We start from the raw sequence: 27171 nt of genomic DNA, 5'->3' as shown, positions 1-27171 counted from the left end.
ATCGACAACATGTATGCTATCAACCTGGTAAAGAATCTGATAGCACATGGATAAAGCAAACACATCAAAATGAGGTTTCATTATCTTCGATAACAAGTAGCAAAAGGGAAGATAAACTTGGAACACTACAGTACTGAAAAAATCAGATTGCAGACATCGTGACAAAGGGTGTGCAGGTCGAAGTATTCAAAAAATTAAGGTCTATGATGAATGTAGATAGCTTAGACGCAATGAATTAGGTGGTGTATTGAGAATGTAATTCCTTGTGTCGAAGCATGTTGCTCGACAGAAGCAAGGAGATGTCGAAAAGTCGAAAGAGTGTGCCTCGACAAAGATTTTGAGTTAACTTTATTTTGTGTTGTTTTGCTGATTTAGGTTAGTTGGAATTTACTTAGTGAACAAGAAAACTCAACCTATAAATAAGGAGTACCCCTATCTTTGTAGTATGCAGTTGCATAGTTTAATAAAATCTCAGTTGAGAGGTAGAGGAAAACTTTGCAGAAATATTAATATTTTTCTCTATATCCCTAATTTCTTTTTTCTTCCCTAATTCATCTTTTCTTTTCTTCTCTCATAATTATTGTACATCGGAATCATCTTGCAACTAAGGTGTGGTTGAGTCACTCGAGTGAAGAGTGAAGAACAAGAGTCGAAATCAATCGAAAAGATTAATTCTTGTTCATCAAGATTTATTCAGAATTCTCCAAAATTTGGGGTGTAATTCCAACAAGAAAAAGCATACAAGAAGCTTGCGAGAAGATTGAAGCACCAAATCTTCTTATCACAACCAATGTTGTATCCATCCAGTAAAATTATGCAAGAATATTGGTGCACACCGTAAAGTCCGATAAAATATTATTCATACCTCAAAGATCTAGCATCATGGCGATAAATAGAAGCCATACTCCACCCAAACCATTGTAAGGCGATCCAAGCTATCAAAATCACGACTCCTAGAACAGCAGATCCAGGGTAAGAACTCATCATCTCAAAAGCATGTTGATGGAGACAAAAGTCTCACCCAATTGTTCTTAATCATCAAGAAGAAATGAGGTATAAATAAAGGTCCAAAAAGTATGAAATATTGCAACCATAACATCATGAACATGACGAGCAAATGCTAAAGAACACCATAGGCAACATCAGAGGGTAGAACTGATAGAGAAGAACCGAAGGCAACATGAATAATCACTTTGGAAGAACTGGATTTGCATTTTCTAGAAACTGAAAAAGCAATATACAAAATTTTGAAAGTTTACAAAAGTAAACATATTTAATCCATAAAAAATATACAAGGAAAAAGAGAGGGAGAAAACATTCAAAATTGCGCCATTCCATTACAGTTACACTATTCTATTCTACTCTAGTCTATACTATCGTGCAGTAGGGCGTGCAATGGAATCATCAATCGCGAGGTAATTCTCCGTAGCAGCGAGATCCATAGAACCCATATTAATCGAAGAGTGAACTGAATTTCTCGTCATCTCATCCGAAACACTCTCCACCTCTCTTTCAATCGCAATCGCGTCTTGAATTTCCTTCACAACTTCTGATATCGATGGCCGCATGTGTCCATGAGGTTGAACGCACATCAATGATTTCTCCGCTATTTTCCACATCGATTGTAGATCATAGCCGTTGCGTAAGGCTGGATCAATTATACCTTGTATATCACCACTCTCAATATGCAACTTTGCCTGCCACATAATTGATTTTGATTGAGTTAATGTATATCACATACACCAGAAACATGACAAAGACACGTATACACATTTTTTCATAGGTATCCATGCTACAGAGATATCAACAATAATATGATTATAGAGAAGTTAAAACTCACCCATTGGACTATGTTTCTGCAATTAGCACCGAAACTGTCATTAGATATTGCTTCTTGACCTGATATGAGTTCAAGAAGAATTACGCCAAAACTATAAATATCACTCTTGTCAGTCAACTGCTGAGAAATATAGTACCTGTTAGAGAAAAGTTACAATGATAAGTGCTTTTTTTGGTAAGTTAATCAACTTAAGGAAACAACAAAATCAAGTTTAAGGCCTTACTCGGGATCTAGATATCCTACTGTACCACGAACTATGCTAGACACATGAGAGACTCCATCAACATTGAGTTTGGAAAGACCAAAATCCGAAACCTTAGCTCTCATGTGTCTGTCTAGAAGAATGTTGCTGCTTTTTAGGTCTCTGTGGATAACTGCAGGGACACATCCTGTGTGAAGATACTCAATACCTGAATTAACGCAACGATAATTCAGTTAATACATTGTCAATAGTATTAATTAATACAGTAGTCTTAAATGATATAAACCTTTCGCAGAATCTTCGGCGATTTCAAGTCGCTGAATCCAGTTGATACTCCGTCCGTGTGTTAACGGGCCATAAAGATGTTCCTTGAGAGTTCCGTTATGCATGAACTCGTAAATAAGCATACTGTTTCCTTCTTCTCGGCAATAACCGAGAAGCTGCACCAAATTTCTGTGATGAATTCTCGACAAAAGACTCACCTGAATCACAAGATCGAAACAAAAATGTAACTATTACATGAAAATAGCGGCGTTAGATCACTGAAAGTGGTTAATGAAATGTACTAGTTTACCTCATTAGAGAACTCTTTTTTGCCTTGATAGGTATTACTAGTTAAAACCTTAACTGCTATCTCTTTTCCATTTGTCTGTTTCCCATAGTAAACAACTCCAAAACCTCCTGAACCAATTTTTTTCTCGAAATTGTTCGTATACTTTTTAATTTCAGAAAAGCTGAAGCAGTGAGCAACTTCTGCATGACCATCACTCTTAGATTCCGGGTTTTTTTGATTAGCGAGTGAAATAAGGTGGTCTGCGAAGAGTGCATAAAAAAGAACATCAGGTACTATCATATCAAATCTCAGAAATTATATGAAATTTTGATTTAGAAACTTACCTTGATCATAATATTTTTTCTTTCCTTTGTGCATAAACAAGCAAGATATGATAGTAGCTAAAAGTAAAATGGCGGCGCCAGCTGCTGAACCAATAATCACATACAGTTGGTCCTTTTTTCGGCTTCCCTTATGAAGATCGTTGTTTCCAGAGTAGCTGAGGAGGACAGAAAATAAAAAGTCGTTGTTGTTGATGTAAGTATCGCGAACTTAGACGAAATGTATTGATCCATTTGAAGCAATGGTATTTCGATGAAAAACAATACTCACTTTAAAACCAAATTTCTGCTCAAAAGTTCAGACGGTACGGTTCCAGATAACATATTATTCTGAACATACCTGCAACAGTTATAAGCACAACATAAATATCAAAACATAACGTTTGAGAGTGCACGCGCGCACGCGATATTGCTGCATTCATAAGTGATAAAACTACTCGTGTAAGTGCGAGATAGCTTACAGTTCCCTCAAATTCGGAAGGTTCCCCAAAGATGCCGGAAGCACACCTGCCAAGTGGTTGTTCTCAAGATGACTGCATAAGAAAAAAGTGGCTGTAGTTAAATTAAAACTGAAAAAAATGAATCCTGAAGATGAACTTATCAGCGATTACATGATCTTTAAGTCCACGCATCCGGTGAAATCTGGTACCGGGCCTGTCAGCATATTGCCATCAAGCCATCTGCATCCACGAGACGAGTTTGTTATACAAAACTTGAGACATCAGAAGTTCACTGAAGTCAAATAAGAAACTTACAGTTCAACCAGACCAGTCAATTTAGCGATGTCCAAAGGAATATCGCCCGTCAAATTTTTCCCAGACAACAAAATTGAAACTATTCTCGGCTGTTGATCCGAGCTACATAGGATCCACGACCACGGGACAGGTAAACACGGATCACCCCCTTCGTTTGCCCAATCTTTTGAAGAGTATTGAGAAATCACACTAGATATAGCTTCTCCTGCAAGTCATCGAATCCAAGTAAACTACATACATGAGTCACGATATTTCCGAAAAAAATTGAACAGAAAACTCTTTGTACTGCAATAGACATATCATGAGGTCGAGACTTACCATCAGGAGAACCGTCATTTTTCTCGAGATACTTATTAATCTCCATGGCATTTAGAAGAGGACCTCGAGAAGAATCAGCTGTTTTGCCTAACTTAAACGACATTACAAAAGGTAGCGATATATTGTTAAACCCAGGCTCATAAACGCGATATTTTCCTAGAGCGTTCTCTTCAATATTTACCACGGCTTTACTAATATCAGCCTGGCCTGGAAGTACTAGCCTGAATTTTCTCGATTCGTTTCTAGGAAAATCTTCTATCTCTGCAAGATAGCTGTACGCTCGTCCAATAGCAGGAAAACCATCCAAGTTTAATCGGTACGTTAGAGATCCATTCGTACCTACTACCGCTGTCTGCATTACTTTCACCGGTGGCATTTCATCTCTCTTGACATCAATGGATACATTGGTCGAAATTTTCTCAGTTCCATCAGCAACATCGACGAGGTAATTCGCTTTCTTGACAGAATCCGACTCCCAAATTCTATCAAACGGGTCATCAGGATACCTGATATAGCAGAAACAAACACACACTTAAACCACTTCAAAACCAAAACAATAACTATAACTATGCAGCAAACATGTTCGTCTTTAATACCTGATTGGCTCGTCCGTCTCTGCACCGAAATTTATCCTCGCAGAGACGCTGAGGTAGAAATGTTCCTCGTAGAACGAAAAATAAACCGAACCATTAAACTGTCTCAGTTCAAGCGTAGATATGAACGGTTGCCCCGTTGTTGCATTCGACAGACATACACTAACAGTAGGACTAGAAGCCAAAAATATAATTTCCCTTACTTCTATCGTATTCGCATCCGATATAACAATAGTAGACCATTGAGTAGCCCCAATCGAAATATCAAATTTCGGATAAACATTGTTGTTATCAAAATTTCCATACAAGAATGTTGCCCTCAGTAGATACCTTGTCCTGCTAACAACATCAAGTGTGTAGCAGTATTTTCTGGAATCAGCAGGAAAGTTTCGAAGCGTCGTGTATTGCTTCCGTGTCTCATTCGCAACCGAAATCGCGCTTATTTCACCATAAGCAATCTTATCATCAGGAGTCCATTTAAGACCAATTTCATCAGTGAAATTCTTATCACCTCCACAGTCCAAACTCACAAAACCTGTTCAACAAGGCAAATATCATCACAAATTAAAACCATAGATAACAAAAACAACAACCGAGCCTTATCCCAGTAACAAGGGTCGGCTACATGGATCAACTTTCGTCAGAATATCATCACAAATATCACAGTGTTCCATTATGTACAGATATGTAACATGTTGATCTTAAATTATCAAGATAGAATCTTTGGAAATGAAAAACAAGGAATTGGTAAAGTTGTTTTCAAAATTGAGGTTACAAACTATAATAGGCCACAACATGGAAAAGAAGCAGCAATATTAACAAGAACCAATGCAAGAAAAGAAAAAGGTGTAGAAGAAAAAGAAGAAGAGAGTAGTAGTATGTACCTGGCATCTGAGCAGAAGAAAAAGTGAAGAAAAGTAGGAAGAAGAGTGAGAGAGAGGAAAGGAAGAAAGGTTCCATTTCAACTATGGAAGATTGTTCACTGAGAATGGCACTGAAAACAAGCAATATAATGGTTTAAAAAAGATTATTATATAATAATATCATAGTATTTTTAATGGAAATAAGTTATAGTATATAGTTTGATGTATATTTTCATTTTTCTGCAGAGGTTTGAGTGTAAGGACCCACATAAAAGTAGTTGTAGTATTGTACTATACTATGGACAAATCATATTTATCTTTTTGAAGAACCCTATCTTTTAATCATATAACATGTCATGTGCATGATTATATTGAGATGATTCAAGTAAATGATTGAACTGTAATTAAAGGTTTTTGTTAGGATAATTTATTTTTGAGAGTTTGGATATAAATTAAATAATAAATTTGGTCAAACTTCTTAGTATTGAAATTTTGATTCTGAGAATCAGGAAAATGTATTCAAATTATTCTTCAAAATATGTTATTTGGAAATTCAAATGTTTGAAGATATTTTCCCCCAATAATATAAAATTATTTATTTACATGGAAAATGTAATAAATGCTTAAAACATACTATAGATATTAAATATTTGCATTATTCTTTGATGTTTTACCTTTACTTGAGTATTAAAATATTGATGAAAAATAATATATAATTAATAACTTTTTAATTGAATGATTTATTTTTTATATGATTTAATTTATTTTAATCAGTAAAATTTGAATATATCTTCTCTAAAATTACATTTTTATTTTTTGTTAGAAAGGAGTTGAACTTATAACTATTTAGTACTTCAATTATTGTCTTCTTTAAAATCCACCAAACCATCTAAAGGTTCCTATTTGGTATTGAAAGCAGCAACTAAACTAGTTATGTTCACATAATTAATTATTCATTTAAGATGAGTTTAACATTTTTCTCAAATGTCATCTTCTCTAGTCAACTCTAGTCTTTTCTGATTTTTATTTTTGTTTTGTAGAATTTGAATTTTACAACTTTTAAATTTTTTCTCTTCTCTAGTCAACTCTAGTCTTTTCTATACTTTTATTTTTATTTTTATTTTATAGAATTTGAATTTTACAACTTTTAAATTTTGGAGATATATGTTTGTTCAACTCAACCTTTTTTAGATAAAGGTTTTAGATTCGCACACTTTAGTATATTGACTTTTCTTTTTTTACTTTTATGAGGTAGAGATAAAATAGAGCGAACATGTTTGATTGACACTTCTAATTAAAATTCTAGTTAAAGACATGATTGTAGTGGCTAGAGTTCATCGTATACGGATAGATTGGAATGATATTAGGTTCGACAACCCTAGAACTAGCACAATTTGTGGTGAGTTGCATTTCAGCCTTGACTAAGATAAGTTCTTATCTCTTGAAAGGTTGGATAGTTAACCGCAAGCAAACAAATTCATATCCTAGATAATTTTCAAATAAATAGTGGATACATGAATGCACCAAAGATTACAACAGCAATATAGACAAAGCCTAATATGATATGTATCAAGACTAACACAAACATTTACAGCTGAATTTAGTTTGAGTGAATATGCTAGCTATTGAAAAAGAAGATGAGAAAGATTGCTAGTATATGTGGATATAGAGTGATTCTTAAACTACCATTCAGAGTATGAATTAACTTGATGGAAGCTCAAAAGTAGATGGTTTAATTACAAAAATTTACAGCTGAATTTAGTTTGTCCACATATCTATAGAGAAGAGAACATGTGTGCAAACAATTTAGCTAATTATGGGTATAATATAGCAATTATTTTATGATGGGATAACTTTTCTTTCTTCATCAGGGAGGAGTTTTCCCGATGTCGTTTTGACTTTCCCAACTTTATATTTGATTATTTTCTTGGTTTGGATATTCAGTTTGAGTTTGAGCTTTAAATTTATTATTATTTTACATGTTTATCTTAATTTTTTAAAAAAAAAAAACTAATTAAACATACTTTTTGTTGGAGAATTTCCATCTCTAATGAATGTATCCCAACAAATATCCAAATTCTCTTTACGAAGAATTGTGACAAGTGGTGAAAACAAATGATGGCGTTGTTTGGTTATCAAGAAGTTCTTGAAGTGATCAATAATGGTGTTAATCCACTTGTAGAAGGTGCAACGACTGCACAAAGAACTCCGCACAAGGAAGAGAAGACGAAAGATTTCAAAGTTTTGTATCTCATTCATCAATGTGTTGATGCTGATAACTTTGAGAAGGTTGATGAATGCACATCCTCAAAGCAAGCTTGGGAAATCTTAGAGAGAAGTTATGCAGGAGCTGATAAGGCAAAGGTGGGGAGGTTACAAACTCACAAGAGGCAACTATAATTAATTTAAATTGAGGAGAAGGAAACATTTAGTAAAATTTACTACAAGAATCACAAGATTGGTGAATCAAGTGAAAGTGTGTGGAGAGACAATCATTAAGCAGTATGTGATAGGTAAGATCTTAAGATCATTGACATCAAGATTCGATAACGTAGTTGTTACTGTTGAAGAGTCCAAGGATATTTCAACCCTGAGAAAATAAGAGTTGCAAAGTTCTCTTGAGGCTCATGAGCAGAGAATGGATAAGAGAAATGTTGGCAAAGAAAAAGTTGAAATTGCTTTGTAGGCCCGTTTCATTGGAAAATATAACGTAAAGGGAGAGTGATGCATGAATAGAGGTAGAGAAAATTATCACAACAATGGTGGAATGGACTCCTAAAATTCCAAAAACTCAACATTTCAAAAGGATGAAAGAAGCTGCAACAAAGGTGGTGGATCAAGCAATTACAAAGGTGGCATAAATAGAGGAAGATGGAAATATGACAAGAGTAACATCCAATGCTACAATTGTCAAAAGCTTTGACATTTTACTCACGAATTTCATGCCAACAAGAATGATCCACAAGAAGCTAAAGAAAAGTTTTCAAGGAAAGAAGATAATGAGAGCATATTGTTAATAGTGATTGCTAAAGCAGAAAACAACACAGGAAAATGCAGCCAAGATCGGATACAATCACTTGAAAATATGATGGTGACTCCATGAGAAGATATAGAATGCAACAATCAATATTACCTTGACTTCGAGTGTTCAACTCACATGATAGGAAGGAAATATTGGTTTTAAAAAATCAATCAAGCATTGAAAAACAAGGTGAAATTTGCGGATCACAACACACTTGCAGCAGATGGTATTGGCGATGTCTTAATCAAGAGGAAGAATGGGTGAGCATTTCTTGATTAAATATGTGATGTATATTCAGAGAATCAAGTGTAATCTATTAAGCATTAGTCGATCGCTTGAAATAAATTACAAGATTCACATGGAAATTGAAGTGCTGAAAGTTATGGATGCAAATGGGAGTTTGATCCTAGAGGCCCCTATGGCTCAAAAATGAACTTTCAAAGTTGTATTGAAATTAATGGAGCGTAGGAGTCTTGTAACGGCTGCTAGTAGATAAGAATGGATGTGGCACTATAGGATTAGGAATTTAAATTTCAAGGACCTCAATTTTATGCAGAAAAATAACATGGTTACGGGGCCGCCATTAATCAACTTGTCAACTAAAGTATGTGAAGAGTGTGTGCAGGCCAAGCAACACCGAGGCAGCTTTAGTAAAGATGCAAGATGCAGAACCAAGTGTCATTTTGAGATGGTGTATTTAGACGTTTGTGGACCATTGTAAGTTGATTCAATTGGATGCAATAAGTACTTTGTTACTTTCATTGATGATTTTAGAAGAAAGTTGTGAACTTACTTGATCAAAAGAAAAGATAAGGTGATGGAAGTATTCAAGAGGTTAAAATCCATGGTAGAAAGACAAAGTTATCACAAAATCAAAACTCTAAAAATAGATGGTGGAGGTGAATAAATCTCAAATAATTTTGGGAAATTTCGTGATCAAGGGAATATTGTACATGAGGTAGTGTCACCCTATACACCTCAATAAAATGGACTCATTAAAAGGAAGAATTGATTGATTATAAACATGGTGAGAAGCATGTTGAAAGGGAAAAACTTTCCAAAATAATTATGGGGAGAAGCAGTGTCCACAGTTGCATATTTGTTGAATAGTTGTCCAACCAAGAAGCTGAAAATATTACACCTGAAGAATCTTGGTTCTAATTCAAGACAAATATGAGTCACTTGAAGGTATTTGGTTTGGTTGGCTGTAGACATGTTTTGGACCAGCTTAGAAAGAAGCTAGAAGACGGGGGAGAGCAAATGATACTTGTTTGGTATCACTCTATAGGTGGCTACAAACTCTATGACGCAGTCAACAAAAGAATCATAATCAATATGGACGTGATTTTCGATGAATTAAGGGACTGGCAACATGCTATAATTGATTATAATGATGTTGGACTGATATGCAATTTTTGAAAATGCATAAAATACAGGCGATGAAGTCCAAGTTAAAGTAAATGTCAGAAGATCAACGAGGCAAAGAGGCATGCCTGCAAGACTACAAGATTGTGAGTTGTTCCCGGATAATGAAGTAAACAACAATGGTGATCTCATCCATTTTACGCTCATGGCTGAATCCGAACCGGTGAAATGGAGGAGGCCTTAAGTGATCAAAAATGGATATGTGCAATGAAATATGAGATGGAGTCAATTTGGAAAACAATACATGGCGACTAGTTAATCTTCCTCAAGGAAAGAAGCCAGTTAGTATAAGATGGGTGTACAAAGTGAAGGAAAATCCCAAAGGTGAAATAATCAAGGATGAGGCTCGATTAGTAGTAAAGGGATTTTTGCAAAGAGAAGGCATAGATTTTGAAGAAGTATTTGATCCGGAGGCTAGAATTGAAACCATTAGGCTAGTTGTTGATATTGCAAATAAAACAATTGGTCCGTCTATCAAATAGATGTCAAATTTTCATTTTTGAACAGTCCTTTGGAAGAGGAGGAGTATGTGACACAACCATCTGACTTTGTTGTAAAAAAAATAGGAATCCAAGTTCTATAAATTGATGGGTTTCTAAAGGAAATAGGATTTAATATATGTATATCTGAACATGATATGTATGTGAAGAAGGATACAAGCAAAGGAGTGGTCATCATATGCCTCTACATGGGTGATTTACTTATTACAGGAAACAATGAAGGTTACATTACTGAGTTCAAGGGTGATTTAATGAAGGAGTTTGAAATGATCAACTTTGGTTTTATGACATATTTCCTTGGCATTGAGTATCACAAGTTCGAAAAGGGATTGTTCATGCATCAAAGGGGGTATGCTCTTGAGATATTGAAGAAGTTTGAAATGGAGCATTGTAATGTGGAAATTAGCACTACAGAGCCAAGATTGCAGTTGTCAAAGAATGAAGACGAGCATGGTATTAAGCCAATGCATCATAAGAGGCTAATTGGATCATTGTGGTACTTGTACAATACGAGATCGGACTTGGCATTTAGTGTGGGCATAATGCGTAAATTTATGGGAAAGCCAAATGCATCACACTTGGCAGCAGCCAAGAGAATTATGAGATACGTCGTAGGTTCAATTGGCTGCGAAATTTTATTTCCCGCAACGGATAAACGTAAAAGTTGTAAATTGCTCGATTATACCAACTCAAACAGACGTGGAGATAAAGATGACAGATAATCCACTATTGTATACATCTGTATGTATGGATAAACACCAATCTCTTGGTGTTCTAAGAAGGAACCAATTGTGACGCTCTCTTCTTGCGAGACTGAGTACATTGTAGTGTCTATATGTGTGAGTCAAGTTGTATGGTTAATGAATTTAATGAAGGTGTTGTACAATAAAGAGAGTGAAATTATGACTTTATTAATAGACAACATTTTCGCCATAAACCTTGATAAGAATCTCATTGCGCAAGGGAGAATCAAGCATATAGATATGAGATTTCACTACTTGAGAGAGCTTGTGAGTGAAAGAAAATTGAAGTCGGGGTATTGCAAAAGTGAAGATCAAGTGAACGATTTGCTAACCAAAGAAGTAACAGTTGAAATTTTCAAGAGGTTGAAGAAGCACATGAGTATGGAAGACTTGAATTAAGGTGGTGTGTTATGAAATAATGATTAAAAAAATTCAAAAGTTGTTGATTTATAAGTATCAACAACTTGTTTACAAATAAATGCCGTGTAAAGGGTGTAATCGATTATCACCCCTTCAAGAGCAGAATCGTAGTGTAATCAATTACCACCCTCAAGTTTTTAGTTTTTTAGATAGAAGGGTATTGTGACAGATTACATTCCGAGTGTAATCGATTACATGTCAGGGAAGTTTATTTTTTCACATTAGTTGGTTAGCTACATTATTTTGTATTTTTATATAACTATCCCTATTAAATCGTTAATGAAATATAGCCTTATTTTTAGCATAATTCTCTCTAATTCTCTTACCATCTTCATTCTTTATTGGTTTTCCATCTTCCTCTTGTGATTGAATTTTCTTCTATATTTATTAAGAAACAAAAAAGTCAATGACACCTTCAATGTGAGGACTATATTTGTTACATCATTTTGAGCATCTTTCAAATAAATATTAACTTCTTTTATTGCACCAAATAAATATAACATAGATATTATAGCGTGTGTATATATATATATATATATATATATATATATATATATATATATATATATATATATATATATATATATATATATATATATATATATATATATATATATATATATATATTCACACCAAAAAAAAATATTCATAAACAAAAAAATCATCTTAAAATATGAGTAGAGCATACAAAGATTATTCTCAATAATAAACTTATATTTAAATTCTTTCTCAATTGATACTATTGGCATAGAAAACTTCATGCACCATTGCACCTAATGTGATATAGATATTACAAGAGTGAAACCAAATGGACAATCGAGATCCCACACGCCTTTCCTGCCATCTTTGATTTTTTTGGTTTGATGACCTTTCTGAAAAGATAATCAACCATTTTTTTTCCTTCTATTGGCAAAACATTTTTATATATGTACATTAAAAAGAACACCTTGATAATAGTGTGGCCTTTAACTTTCAGAAAAGATGACAGAATTATATTGATTTCTTATTGGCTATACTTTATTGCTTTTTGGAATTCAGATGGAATCAAAAGTGTATTATAGGTGAGCAATTTTGTTTATTAATAACACTGGATGTGCCTTAGCAACAACGTAAATTGAAGTCTGCTGTATTTAATAATATAGCACTTTCTTAAGGTCTAAGTATACTAGAAACCTCGGTCCAAAAAAATGTATACTAAAAACATATATACATTTATATATTTAAAATATAAATGACAAAAAAAAAAACTAAATTGTTCTGACAATTTCTCATGACTCTTTTACGCACTATCGAATTAATCAAATTGTCCTCGTTCTTTCGTAGATGCATCTCCAGAAACATTTTTTTTTAATTTAACGTTGCTATGTTCCGTAGATGCACATACGGAAGACTTCCGTAAATGCATATACGGAACTAAACAAGACTCAGAAAACCAGAACAACAAAATTTGTAACGATAAAACATCCACTCATTGATTAAAATCAACATTGATTAAAAGATATATCGAAATTTCTAACAGAAAATTAAGAAAACTAAGAGATCTAAGAAATTACAACAGTTAAAACAATGTCATCTGATCCATGCATCATTAGAATGGAATCAACGTCGCCTTCCACTTCATCCCACCAACGTTCCTTTTCTCCGGTCTCAGACGAGGTCCTTGTTCTAAGCCTCTGGGTCCTTCTGATGACTTTGCCGGGTTTGTACTCCCCCTCTAAAAAAGACATCAGAATCCTCTTGAGTTGGTCGAAGGAATGGATGTTCCAAAATTTAACCGACATAGGGGGTTTGACGGAAGAGAAAATAACATGTCTATCCTTTCTGAGATAAACTGGTTCAGGATCAGGATGCTTGGATGATGTTCGCTGCGCTGAACATGGCCTTATGTGAGCCATTTTGTGTTTGTGTTTAGGGTTTGTGTTTGTGTGTAATAATTCAACCCTAGAAACCCCAAATTTATAGAAGCCTTTGGTGATTATGGACCACACAATTTCTGTCACAGAATGCTCCGTAGATATATCCACGAAAGGGTCATAGATTTCTCCGTTCTGTAGATGCATCTACGGTAAACACCCATAATTTTTAATATCAGGCCCTTCCGTAAATACATCTATGGAAGTTTTCCTGTTAGTTTTTTAGCAGAACTCAGTGCAGTAGCAGCATAACCACAAAAACATAAACACTTTGATACACATAGACACAAACACATAAACACAAAAAAGGATTATATTGCAATGCTATAGAGTGCATATATTACACTTTGAAACTAGATAAATACATCAAAAGAACTTTCGCCGGTTAAATCTATTGGAGGTTCTAATCTTGACTTTTCGGCATTTGATTCCTTTTCGATGTTGTTCAACCTTTCGAAATCGTGCATCCTATCCACAAAACGATACGGCCACATATCGGCAGCTTTGGTATGATGAAGTGCCCATTCCGCTGACGTAGGTGGTATGGGGCATCCCGGTTTCAAGTAAACTTGCACAAAATATTTTGATTTTGCGAGCCATCCAACATACATAATACGATTATTCAGATTTTTAGGAGGTGGGGCGCAGAGCGGAAAAAAGGTTTCCGAAAAACCATATTGTGTCAAGTCAATGCATACCATGTCATATGCGCATGCAATAAGATGTCCCATTTCCGGGAATCTCATCCATTTTGAAGTCAGTGCGTAAGCACCCAACCAAGGAACAAGAGCTTTTTGAACCGATTCAAATATAGCTTCGTCTCCAAATACCCGCGTGTACGAGTCTTTATGGTTCATCAACTCTTCGATAAGTTTATGACGGACAAGCTTATCGTCATCCTCTCCCTTACCAAGCAAAGCCGATACGGCCCGGAATCCACAATTACCGTCCCCAACCACATTGACGATTCGGTCGATGTATTTGTGCATAAAAATCGGCATCTCGTCGTTGAATGGAATTTTTGGAGCAATATGCACATCTTCGATTGATGGAATTTTCTGAGCAATATGTACCTCTTCAATTGATGGAATTTTTGTGGCAATAGGTGTCGGAGTCGAAACTTTTGGAGCAATAGGTGTAGGAGGCGGTTTGCTAATGCGAGCTCATTTGTTTGAACTTTTTTTAGATTTAGGACTAGGTGATTCGGGAAAGAGTTTGTCGACATGCTCACAATATGAAGGATCTCGTGAAGTCGAGTTGTCATTCAGCGTAGGCTTCACTTTCTTCGGAACACTCTTTGTCTTAATCGATTGAGACGGCGGTTTCATGACGGTTGTTTCTGAAAATCCAATCTTCCGCAATTGTTCTTTGATGTATAGTTTCATGTTGTCATCGGCCTTCGAAAACCTCTCTTGTATCGCCTCTCATTCGGAAGTAATATAGATATCTGATTCTTCTTAGATGCAACCATCATCATCAAAACTAAGTATCTTCCAATGAGTAGTGACTTCATCCATTCTTATTGGCTCACCTAATCTCACCTTTTTAGCAATAACACAAGCACACGGAATACCATATGTGCTAGTAATAGTGCAACCACACTTTGCGCAACGCCACCAAAGGTTTCACCGCGCTTGGCCTCGTGAAAGATATAATTCAATCCGGCCTGAGACATATTGCCGATCAATTGATACGTTGTCGGGTTCCTTCCTTTTCAATGTGGCAAGTATATTTTTCGGTTGGACAAGATTCAAGGACGTGTCTTTAATAGATAGATGCCTTCTTTTCCGGATTGAGCCGACAAACACTAGGATGGCCTTGTAATTTTGCGCACAAATCATTGTTATGCAAACCACAAATAACAGAGCATCTACAATTCTTGCTAGCCAACATGTAACAACAGATCTTAAATGGACACTCGCATTTTCTAGTACCCGTGTCGTCTCTTTTAAAATTTCTTAGAGGAGGATGTTATTTCCCGCTTCTTTCGCACATTATTATTACAAACGGGTTTCTTCTTGTCGTACCATTATCCGATCTTTCTATTATCACACCATAACTAAGGTTAGTTGCATTCCTACGAATCCATGTTAGCATGCTTTCACAATCATCAAAACCTTCCTTGCTACTAAAGTCACCTCCGACATCTACCATCTTTGCGACTACCCCATAAACACTCGTACAAACATCGACTAAAAGAGCTAATTCTCTTAAAATATTATCAAGGCGCATCATACCTATTTGCAAACAATTGTCAAAATAACACAGAATTACATAACTGTTGGAAAAAAACAACTCATTGATTGTTCCGAAGATGCACCTACGGAAGTGTTCATTTTCAACATGTTCCGTTGAAGATGGATATTTACCTGAAATTCAGACTCCTCTTGCTTCCTTTGACTTGTTGCACCAAAAAGTTTGAGTCTTGGAGTGAAATAAGGTATTGATGATGTAGGGTTTTTAGAGTGCGGAATATGGAGAGTTTGAAGAAATGAAACAATGGAGGGAGTGATCATGCTGGTTCAAACTATATCAGACACTTTTGTAGATGCATCTACGGAATAGTATGGCGCTAAGCCATTTTGTAGATAAACCTACGAAACTATCAATGAACTAAATTTATTTGTATTTTCCCTATATATAGTAGTTTATTATTCTTCTGTTGATCTAGCTACGAAACCTATCAATTTTTTTTTGCATAAATGGGGTGCTTCCGGAAGTACATCTACGGAAGCTGGGGGCAAAAATGGAATTTCGTACGGTGTATAAGAGATCTATGGGGTACATTGAGATATTGTCATTGTTTTTAGGGTTAAATGACTTTTGTCCCCTGCCTTATAGGCGTGTTTTGGTTTACCCCCTTAAAAAAAAAAATTGCGCAGACCTTAAAAAAAAATTCATCATTATAGCCCCTGTTCCATTTTTTTTGCCAAGATTCTTAGAATCTTGCCTATGTGGCGTGCTGACAGTGTATTTGCTGCACACGTGACATTTTTTCAAATTTCCATGTGGAATTTCGTTTTTTTTAATTTTACTTTTTTTTATTTTTTTTTTATAAAAATGCTTTTATCCCATTTACTCTAAAAATGCTTTTATGAAAAACTCTAAATTTTTGTGGCCTATGGGTGTTAAACCCAGTAGACCACCTTGTTTTTTATGGAAACCTTTACTTTTCAGTTCTATATGTTATATTAATCAATTGTTATTTTATTTGATATATTAATAATAAATATATGTTAAAATATTAATAAAATAATATTGTTTCATTGTTTATTACATTTTATTGTATAAATATAGTGCAATGGATAATGGGTAGTAGAATCTAAATAATTTTAGATTGCTTTTATTTTCAGTATGTTATATTGGTCAATGATTTTATTGTTTTGACATATTAATAACGAATATATATTAAAATGTTAATAAATTAATATTGTTTTATTTTTTAAATATAGTAAAATTAATAGTGGAATCTAAATAATTTCAGTTAATTATTATATATTAAAAATTAATTTCAGTTTATATATATATATATATATATATATATATATATATATATATATATATATATATATATATATATATATATATATATATATCAATTTATTATTACTTATAAAAATTAATTTCAGTTTATTTTTAAATATATACTATAATTTATTTATTCAAATATAAACTATGAATTATATTTAAATTAATTTCAGTTTATTTCTATATATTATTTTAAAAACACATTTAAATTTTATTTCAGTTTATTATTATTTAAAATCCATGTATTATTTATTATATTTTTAATCATTTTAACATATAACGATTAATGAAATTATACTTTTTAATTATTTTGAAATAAACTAAAATGACTTTTTAACATATAATAATAAATATAAAAGAATGTTATTTGAATAATAAGATATTATTATTTATTATTAAATATAATGATACATTACTCAATATAAAATAGTTTAAACATAATGAAAATATCAAATATGACAAACAGTTATCTAACATATACAATTGAGAAGCAAAAGTTTCCATGAAGAATAAGGTAGCTTAGTGGTAGCGCCTATTGTATGTTGAATGAAGGTCATGGGTTCAACATCCATTGCCTACAAAGCTTTATAATTTTCCATCTTTTAAATTTTGAAAAGTTAAAATAAAATGCATAAAATGTCTACGTGGATTCCATGTCAGCATAAAATAAAACAATTTAAAAAAAAGTAAAATAAAAAAGTTTTAAAAAAACGAAATTAACAAAAAATTAAAAATTAAAAAAAATGTCACGTGTGCAGCAAATACACAGTCAGCATGCCACGTAGGCAAGATTCTAAGAATCTTGGCAAGAAAATGGAACAGAGGCTATAATGATGGAATCTTTTTTTTAAGGTCTGCGCCAATTTTTTTTTAAGGGGGGTAAACCAAAACACGCCTATATGCTTCAATGGATTCGCACGGAGGCATCCAGATTACGGAGGCAAAAGTCATTTAACCCTATTTAATCATATGCTTCAATGGATTCGCATACGGTTTTGTGTTGTAATCGAAAATTCTAATAATGGCTCAGATGGAAGAGTTGCATTTGTGATAATGAGATACGAAAGAAGTGGGAAGTATAGAACTCTTCTCCAGAAAGTTAAACGAGATGACACCAGTTCGAGAAAATGTGAGTGACCCTTTAGTTGTGTGGTTATAGTTTGTCAAATAACAAATGTAGATTTAATGTGATTTGTGGTTTACAAAATGAGCTAACAAAATCTAATAACTTCTTCTTCTAAAAAGAATCCTTGAAGGTAAATTCACTTTCTCTATAAACACACGAGTTATTCTCCAAAAGAAAGTTTTTTACCGACAAGCAATGGGGAAACAGCGGCTTACACTTACCTTTCACCCTCGGCTTAACCTCAGAAATAGTTACATCAGCCTCGGGATAAAGGGGGTAACCCAAAAAACTTGTCTGCAAAATACAGTGGCTCAGGAAAACTTCAAAAATATGTATTGTCGGTACCAAAAGAACCAGCTCCTACTCCCTTGGATGGGCTAAAGTGCTCCGGCGATAGTGAAATAGATGAAAGAATAAAACAACAAAAGGTTTTCCCTTCAAATACTCACACCAATACTTATAGGCTTTAATGTATGCCCAACAAGTGGGATGAAGTTGAGATGTAGCCACCATCAAATAGTTGAAAACACCTGCTTCAAAAGTAGTGAAGGGAAAACGAACCCCCAAAGATGAAAATAGATACTCATACAGAGGAATGGTACAGTTATCATACTCATTAAAAATTATGGCATCATTGTCATACCCCAAAATTTGCCCTCCTCTATGCATCTTCAATGGCTCAAGTTTCAAAGGTTTATTCAAGTCACTCTCTCCTAATCGAAGGTTCAAATTAGGGTTTTTAAAGGAGAAAGTCAACTCAACTTTGACTGGTCATAACTTTCACATGGAGCATCAAAAATTTACCAACCAAAGCCTATTTTGAAGGAAATTTGATTCTCTACAATTTTGTCTCTCACAAGCCAAGTCCAGAAATTCTTCATTTGAGAGATATGGTCAAAGAGATTATAGGTCCCCTAGAAAAGTCAACAAAAATACCTTTTGGGTCAAAGCTCATAACTTGAGCATGGAAGCTTCAACTGAGATGAAACCAAAAAGGTCATTTAGAGGACTCTTTGAGCTTTCTAAAAAAATCCTAGAACGCATTCATATGATTAAAATGGAGAGAGATACGATGCGCATAAGTTGAGCGATTTTCAAGATATGCATGAAACCCTAACTGCACAAATTTTACATTTTTGGATTAATGGGCCTAAGGTTTTGATTGAAAACATTCTTATGACCTAAAAAATGACTTATAAGGACATCCTCATATTTTTGTTATTTTCACCTATATTTATTTAAATTTTATTCGATTAAAAGGTGGATAAAATAAATAGAATATGAAAATAATAGAATTAATCCACATGTGTCAAATTTCTATCTTTTGAAGGCCCAAATAATATGATAAGAGTGCCAAGAAATCATTGGTACAAAATATGGAGAGAAATTGGCTTGAAATAGAAAGATTTAAGATATACTTGAAACAAATTGCAATCTCACTAATAAGTCAATACCCAAGCCCAAACTTAACCCTAATTCAAGTGATATATATGCTTAATAATAAGGAGAAGAGGGGGGGACGAAATCTGGTCTAGGAACCCTAGTTTAAGCTTCCAAAAATAAGAACTCTAGGGCACGAGGGTTTGTGAACTTCCAACAAGTTTCAGACCCAAACATCAATCCAAATCGTCTCCTGAACGCTTGTATAGTAGATCCAGGTAGTTAACAGCAGTTGATTACGTGTGGGATCGTGTAGCAGGTTCATCTTCTTTGTCTCATACTTTGAATGTCGTGTTTTATGTACTCTTGCGTTTTTTAACATGATTGGTTGGTATGTATGAGTTTGTGTCGATCAATGGAGGAGTTCTGCATCTTCATAATAAAGCTTTGGCGTGTGAATCATAGGACACCATGGTTAGGGCATAACCATGTTTATGCTTCGGGTTCCAAGATGTAGGATGTTTCAGAGGAAACAAACCCTATCAATGGATTCAGGGGATAATATTTAGTAGATCTGGACGCTCACGTTATTCATATAATACCGTTTTGTAGGTTTTTTTGAGTTCTTGCAGGATTCAAAGGAAAAATCGCAGGTGAAAACGCAAATAATTTCCCAGGTAAATCCGCAGGTATCTGCGGAGAAGACGATGAACAGTGCAGGGAGTTTGGACTCGCACGCGTGGCACCATTGGATTAGGCAGTCAGCACGTTTTCCATTGCCATCACGTGTGTAATCACGCAACTGGTGGGTCAACAACGTTCAGACCCTCTCTCTATTTCTAATTGGTCTATATGTGTGACTGTGGGGCCCCTAGGTTGACTCAAACCTTTTGAAATCCCCAATTATTTTCGTTTTCACATATTATTTTTCTGTTTCATTATGCTATCAGCGTAACAACATAGCACAAATGGCAAAGCTTACACATTGTTATCCCCAAGGTCTTGAGTTCGAGCCCTGTAGTGGCCAAAAGATTTTTTTTCTTTTTTAAGTTATTGCTTGCAGCTATGATCCTGCGCGCCCAGCCAATACAAGACTATCATACACCCTCACTCTCTCACCACTGGATCTCCTACAATTCTGATCTAACGTACACAAAGCTGAGGGCCCACCATGGACTTCAAGGGAGCACCACACAGGATCCTGCCCAGGTTTCTTTGTTTTTTTATTTATATAAATTATTTATACAATTGTTTAATTATATATATTAATGTGCACATAATTTAATTTTGATAATTATTTTTAAATAATAAAATTAGGATTAGGCTTAGAATATTTTCCCGATTATTCGATTATGTCGAGTAATTTATTTAGTTATTTTTAATTACAAAAAATCACAATAAAAATCCTAGAAAGGTTATACGCATTAGGGTTTGCCCCAATCCCATTCGATCAAAAATTTCAATTGATTCTTGATTAATTTTAAATTTTCTCCTCGAACCGACTATACCTATTAGTCGCATTAGGCGAGAAATAATTTTGATCTATTCAATTTATTTGTTAATATAAATTTAATTAATTCTGATTTAATTCTCTCCTCGACCCGACTAAAGCTATTAGTCGCATTAGACGAGAGATAAAAAATACATAAAATTCAAAGCACATTTAATTTGCTGCCCGCGACGATCAATCTATCGATCTGAGTAACCAACAATGCCCCTTAATCCGTTAGCTATACTGACCAAATCTATTGGTCATCGCATCTAACGGTGACATATCAAATCAGGGTTGTACGCCCAAATCTAAAACACACTAAACCACGATACTACGGATTTTCATCCTTTTCAATCAGGCAACTCAAAATGCCTTTCAGATCAAATTCAAACTACGATAGGCCATTCAAAAAGCCTTCAATACCTCCATAATCAATGCAAAGGCGTACAACCCTGTGTCCGAACTACGTTGACTCTGATTCTCCATAAGGAGATACGTAGGCACTTGGATAACCAAGGCGAGCCCCCTCCCTCATAAATCTCATTTTTCCCGATTATGTTCCTTAATCATAAATCTTTAATATTAATAATCTTGCCATTAACCCTATTGTCTGTCTGTAGCCTTTCTTTATCTTTTTGCCACAAACCTTATCATTACAATGCAAACCTTAGGAAAGGGTTGAGGGTGCCTAACACCTTCCCTCGACCTGATTATAATAACTTACCCCGATCTCTAAACTGCGTAGAATAGGTGGCGACTCTAAAACATTAATTTTTAGGGCAGGTTGCTACAGCTGGCGACTCTGCTGGGGATAACTAAAAATGGTGAATTATTATGCTCCTATAGGTTTTGGCAGGGTTTAGCTTTTGGCGAATCATTTAGGGTTTTGGCGAATTTTTTAGGGTTTGGCTTATTCGCCATTTTAGGGTTTATGGTTTTTTTATAAATATTTAAATTTTTATTTATTTATTTATTCGCAATTTCATTTATTTACAGCAATTTCATTTATTTATAGTGATTTAATTAAATATCTGTGTACTTGAATATTTGTTATTTTACTGCATATTTTGGGTTGTATATAAATTGTTGTTAAACCTAAGCGTGGGAATTATAATTAAGACCAGAGGGGAACTACATCGCCTACGAGTCTTATTATAATTCCACTCAGAGTGGGTTAAATATTCGGAAAGGTCTGATACGAGGCTCGACCTTGTTGAGGGCTGGACTGGGTATTTAGCTGATCTCTCTGGGAACCTACCCCAAAAACTCGAACCTCATGGATAAAATGAGTTATTCTAAAATCCAAAGAGACAAAAAGTCTCGGCGGCTACGAACGACCCCATGAGACCTTCTAGAACATACCAATGGGAAGGGTAGGCACCCTAAGCCGTTACGTCGAACCTATGAACCTAGGGCTTATGTGCTTACGTGCTTATTATATATGTGCAATTTATATACTGCGAATGCCTTGCATGCTAATTTTTGCAGGTACTCCTACGCGTTCCCTGGCCTACAGGGACTCCATTTCTAAGACCATGTCCTTACCACGAAGGACACCTCCTTTTACGCACGTTGATTGACTTCTCGATAGTCATGAGCTTAGTGACTGTCATGAACAGTCACCCCGCGCCTGCATTTATGCACCCCCTAGCCTGTAGGGATTTTCTGTTCATATCTCTGTATTCTTACAACTACGTGTCCTTCCCGCGAAGGACATCTTCGCTTACGCACGTCGATTGGCCTCTCGATGGCCATGCGATCCAGTGACTACTTTGAACAGTCACCATGTGCTTACATCTATGCATTCCTTAGCCTATAGGGATTCCATTTCTAAATACGTATCCTTCCCACGAAGGACATCTTCGTTTACGCACGTCGATTGGCCTCTCGATGGCCATGCGACTTAGTGACTGTCTTGAACGGTCACCCCGTGCTTACATCTTTCACCCCTAGCCTATAGGGATTCTATTTCTAAAATCACATCCCTCATACGAAGGACAACTTTATTAGCATGCGTTCGATTGGCCTCTCGATGGCTATGAGATATAGTGACTGTCCTGAACAGTCACTCCATGTTTGTTTCCGCGCACCCTCTAACTTGTAGGGTTTGGATTTCCATCTATACATCTTTCATCCCTAGCCTGTAGGGATTTCTCTTCATTCGATATCGTCTTTAGATAGGTTGTGTTCCGCATAGAGAACCTTCCCACGAGGGACAACTTCATTGGTACACGTTGAACGGCCTCTCGATGGCCATGAGACTTGGTGACTGTCTTGAATGGTCACCAGCCGCTACCTTCTGCATACCCCTTAATCTAAGGTATTTCCATTGGCATGTCATAACATCTATCTTGCAAGGATTTCGCTAGGGTCTAATGTCGCCTCTAGGGCTATCCCTAGGATTATACGCTGTACGTTTGCATTGCATACACGGAGTTATAATACAAGGAGTATATCGCATACCCGTGCATTCGCATTTTCATGCATTCATACATTTGCATCTACGTTTGCATTTCTATCTTCGCCCGCATCCACGCTTTCCGTGCTAGCCGATTTCCCGAGACTCGGAAAGAAAAAGAATCGTAGACTATGGAGAAAGGAGGATAAATCATTTGAGCTTAAAAAAAAAGGGATGTCTTTCACCATGCCAGACGCATGTCCATGCATTTTCGTAACAGGATTGTAAATACAACAAAGGTTATCATCGAGCAAGGATTAGTTCAACAAAGAAGTTCCCTCATAGATACACTCAAGATGTGTCTAGTCATTAAGGGGTTCGTCTTAGAACATATCCAACTTACAAGGACGCTCTACGATAACCTGGGGGCAAGGGTTTGTCCAACTGGGGCAAAATCCTGAATAAAGATGCATGAATACGATGGAGAGAAGGCGACGTGTGTTAACTCCACATCAAGGGGCAAAAGGATCATAGGCGTTCTCTTTATCAATCTACAAACCCTGAAGGTTGCGAATGGTGTGATACTATCTTTAGGAGAAGCAAAAGAGGTTCAGTCAAAGGAAACTCATGAAGTTCCGATACGACGAAAACCCACCGCTAACGATTTATTCCCAACAGGTTTGACATGTCTAAGGAGAATTCGAGGTTACCCTTTTCTCCTACAAATCCATGAACTAAGTAGTAAAACAAGGTCACCGGATTTACGAAGGAGATTGTCCCCAAGATTAATAGGTGTCCATCATGTCAAAATTTCAACCCTTACGATCGCCAAGTGTCACTCAAGATACGCTCATTCCCTGACACGAGGGCTTGGGGGAAAACTGTTCTGGACCGGCCATATTGTTATACCCCAAATTTGACCCACTAAGACTTGTCCCTTCTTATTTATTTTTATTGGCACATCATTTAAAATACGTATGTATTAAAATATACACGTATATAAGTGTGATCAAGATTTTAAAATAGGTGTGTACTTCAATTCAATCTCTCAGACTTAACATCCATAAGATGTGAGGTCATTACGTTTTATTAATTAAATGGGGGTATACATTAATAAAAGTGTGTATTTAATTGGGCTTATTATTCATAAAATATGAGGCCCCATTTCAAAATTCAAAATTATTTTTAAACTTGGATTTTATAAACTTTCTTGGTTTATTTACAATATTTTTGGATTTTTATAATTATTTGTTTGAAAAATATAATAGTTTACTTATAAATTATTTATATATTTTTTAAATAACTAATATTTACTTGTCTTTCATATATTTTCTATTGGGTTTTTATTTCAAATAAATAGCATAGCACAATTGGTAAGCAATAAGAGTTGCAATTAAGAAGTCACAGGTTCGAATCCCATAAGTGGCATTGGGTCTTTTAGGTTGGGTTATTTCCCTTTTGGGATTTTTAACCTAAATTTCACATTATAAATAGGACCTTTGACAATCCTATTGGAGGACTTTTTTTCGACGAACACCTACAATTTTCTAAAACACATATTTTTCACTTTTTTCCTACGCTTCTCTTCTCCCTCCGAGGGTTTATTTTAGGATTGTCTTGAACAACCCTAACCCGCTGTTGTCGATTAACTGAGCCGACAAACTCTTTCCCTTTTTCAAACTCAAATTTCTCAACTCAAACTCAAACCATCAGCTCAAACCTTTTGGCCGATGTTTACCTATTAGGTTTCCCTTTAAAAAATGTTTTTTTGCAAATGATCTATATGAGGCCTCCCTTTACAAAATGCTATGATATTTTTTTCTTAACTTTAAATCTTTCAAAGGTTTTTGGCCAATGATTTTTATGAGGCCTCTCCTTTTCAAAATGTTTTTTTACTTTTGGTCAATGGTGATGCATTGAGGCTCATTATTTTTATTACAATTTCATTTACATGCCTTTTAGCATTCGGCTATTGTTATTTCGATTTGACAATGGCTCTATCAAAACTGAGATTTACCCTTTTGGCCAATATAAGGCCAACCCTTATATATAAACTTTTCTTATAATATAATTGAAAAAAACCTTTAAAAAAAAACCTAAAGGCTAAATGGGTCCCCTTGAGTATAAGGAAGACAAAGGGTGCTTAATATCTTCCCTTTGCCTAAAACAAATAGTGGGTGGCGACTCGTTTGAACGTAAATTTTAAAGGCAGGTTGCTGCATATATCTATCTCGATTTGGCCACTCTTCCATGGACTCGAGCACCTTAAAGACGATGTCTCAGATTCAAATCAAAGTATCTGTTAAGTTTCTCGAACATTCTACTGACCACTAAACCCTCAAATACCTAGAAGCAAGAGATCTATACCTCCAATGCATATAACAGTCCTCGCATTCCACGATGGGAAAACAGCGAGGCAGGTATTCATCTTCCCTACATATACGGGATAGATCCATTTCAAGTAATAGGTTTCAAATACAATTTGAATACTCTCTTTTTATTCACATACTGACTTGAGCATCAGAGTGACAACCTTGCAGGTACACCCTCCGCTCTATCGCAACAGAAGATCTTCTCCGTCGTAGCTTTCGTGACTCTACATATTTCTAGTCCCGAAACAGGATAATACTTATAGTTGAGACAAAAAATATCAACCAATTACAACATAAAATAAACTAATGACAGAACTACTTAATGTTTTAAAAAATGTCAAATGAACATAGATAAAATATACCTTTGTAATAGTAAAAATAGGTGTAAAATACGAGTGCTTCATCCATCTCATCTTCATCCATTTAAGAAAGTTGAAATAAAAAGACAAAATTAGCCTACTAAATTTTGTAGGGTGTCAGAAAAATCTGATACATCGGATATTATATAAATTTAGTGTCAAACGAAATACATAGCAGATTTTTTAAATATTCAATTTAAACATGTACTAAAAATTACATTTACATTAAAAACCCAATTAAATAAATATTCAAATTTCCACAGAATATTCTTTTTAGGCTATAAGATATATTTCTTTTTTTTACTAATTCATAGAGAATAATTATTTTCAATTTTACAAAAGGTAAATCATGAAAAGGTCATTATTGATATTATTTGAATTTATGGGGGTGATAGGTACAACGTTGGATTATTCTATTTCATATTTTAAAAATTTTACATGGCACCCTCTTAATTATATTTGTCACCCTACATATTTTCATAATATCAAAAATATTCTTCTTATTCTTTAATTGATCAAATGTTGAGAAAAAAATCTCTATAACTAAAAATCTGATAGTTCTTACAAAAAATTTGGTATAAATTTAAACTGAATTAAATGAAATATTTAGTGTGTCAAAAATTTTACCAATTTTTTCAAAATATCTGATATACCATATATTTCTTTACACTCCTTAAAAATACGGTAGTGTTATTTTTGAACCATCACACCCTTGCATATAAAAAGACTAAATATTTTTTAAATAAAGCTGACTTATTGAATTTTTTTAAATATTTAATCACACTCTCACACCTGCATATATCAACAATTCTAAAAAATTGGTATGCTTGATTTAATAAAAATCATGTTTTTTTTGTCAAACTTTTGAAATCGTCGGCACCATAACAGTAATTTAGAAATCTTTAATAAATTCTAAAATTTTGTTTGCATTTTTAGCGATAATTTTGAAATTTTCAATATCCGTATAAGCATTTTTACGAGCAATTTTGAAATTTTTGTTAAAAACTCATATAACTACCCCATATTTC

General features: G+C 34.7%; 2 protein-coding genes across 2 annotated transcripts; both read right to left on the bottom strand.

The window, feature by feature from the left end:
- Positions 1–1192: 1192 nt before the first annotated feature.
- On the bottom strand, positions 1193–5641 carry LOC131644564 (probable LRR receptor-like serine/threonine-protein kinase At1g67720). The gene is made up of 13 exons (XM_058915105.1): positions 5487–5641; positions 4606–5137; positions 4010–4515; positions 3692–3896; positions 3548–3616; positions 3398–3469; positions 3208–3276; positions 2940–3094; positions 2617–2855; positions 2329–2524; positions 2064–2250; positions 1841–1976; positions 1193–1697 (listed from the first exon to the last, which is right to left on the bottom strand). Exons 1-13 carry the CDS (start codon positions 5560–5562, stop codon positions 1374–1376), a joined length of 2766 nt encoding a protein of 921 aa, XP_058771088.1. The 5' UTR covers positions 5563–5641; the 3' UTR covers positions 1193–1373.
- An 8200-nt stretch (positions 5642–13841) lies between these two features.
- LOC131658552 (uncharacterized) lies at positions 13842–15163 on the bottom strand. The gene is made up of 2 exons (XM_058927833.1): positions 15030–15163; positions 13842–14640 (listed from the first exon to the last, which is right to left on the bottom strand). The coding sequence occupies exons 1-2, from the start codon at positions 15161–15163 to the stop codon at positions 13842–13844; spliced, it is 933 nt and encodes a 310-aa protein (XP_058783816.1).
- Positions 15164–27171: the final 12008 nt, after the last annotated feature.

The sequence above is a fragment of the Vicia villosa genome, linkage group LG1, assembly GCF_029867415.1.
Source record: "Vicia villosa cultivar HV-30 ecotype Madison, WI linkage group LG1, Vvil1.0, whole genome shotgun sequence".
NCBI classification, from domain to species: domain Eukaryota; kingdom Viridiplantae; phylum Streptophyta; class Magnoliopsida; order Fabales; family Fabaceae; genus Vicia; species Vicia villosa.
Note: the sequence above shows the minus strand (reverse complement) of the source record. Positions and strands in the feature narration are given on the sequence as shown.

Bases quoted from the DNA above. Each gene is read 5' to 3' on its own strand.
- LOC131644564 (XM_058915105.1), bottom strand. From the start codon at position 5,562: ATGGAACCTTTCTTCCTTTCCTCTCTCTCACTCTTCTTCCTACTTTTC. The intron at 4,516-4,605 runs GTATTAAAGACG...CTGCTATATCAG, and splicing joins GAGACGGACGAGCCAATCAG to GTATCCTGATGACCCGTTTG. The intron at 3,897-4,009 runs GTAAGTCTCGAC...GATGACTTGCAG, and splicing joins AAATGACGGTTCTCCTGATG to GAGAAGCTATATCTAGTGTG.
- LOC131658552 (XM_058927833.1), bottom strand. From the start codon at position 15,163: ATGTCTCAGGCCGGATTGAATTATATCTTTCACGAGGCCAAGCGCGGT. The intron at 14,641-15,029 runs GTGAGATTAGGT...AGCTCGCATTAG, and splicing joins CTTGTGTTATTGCTAAAAAG to CAAACCGCCTCCTACACCTA.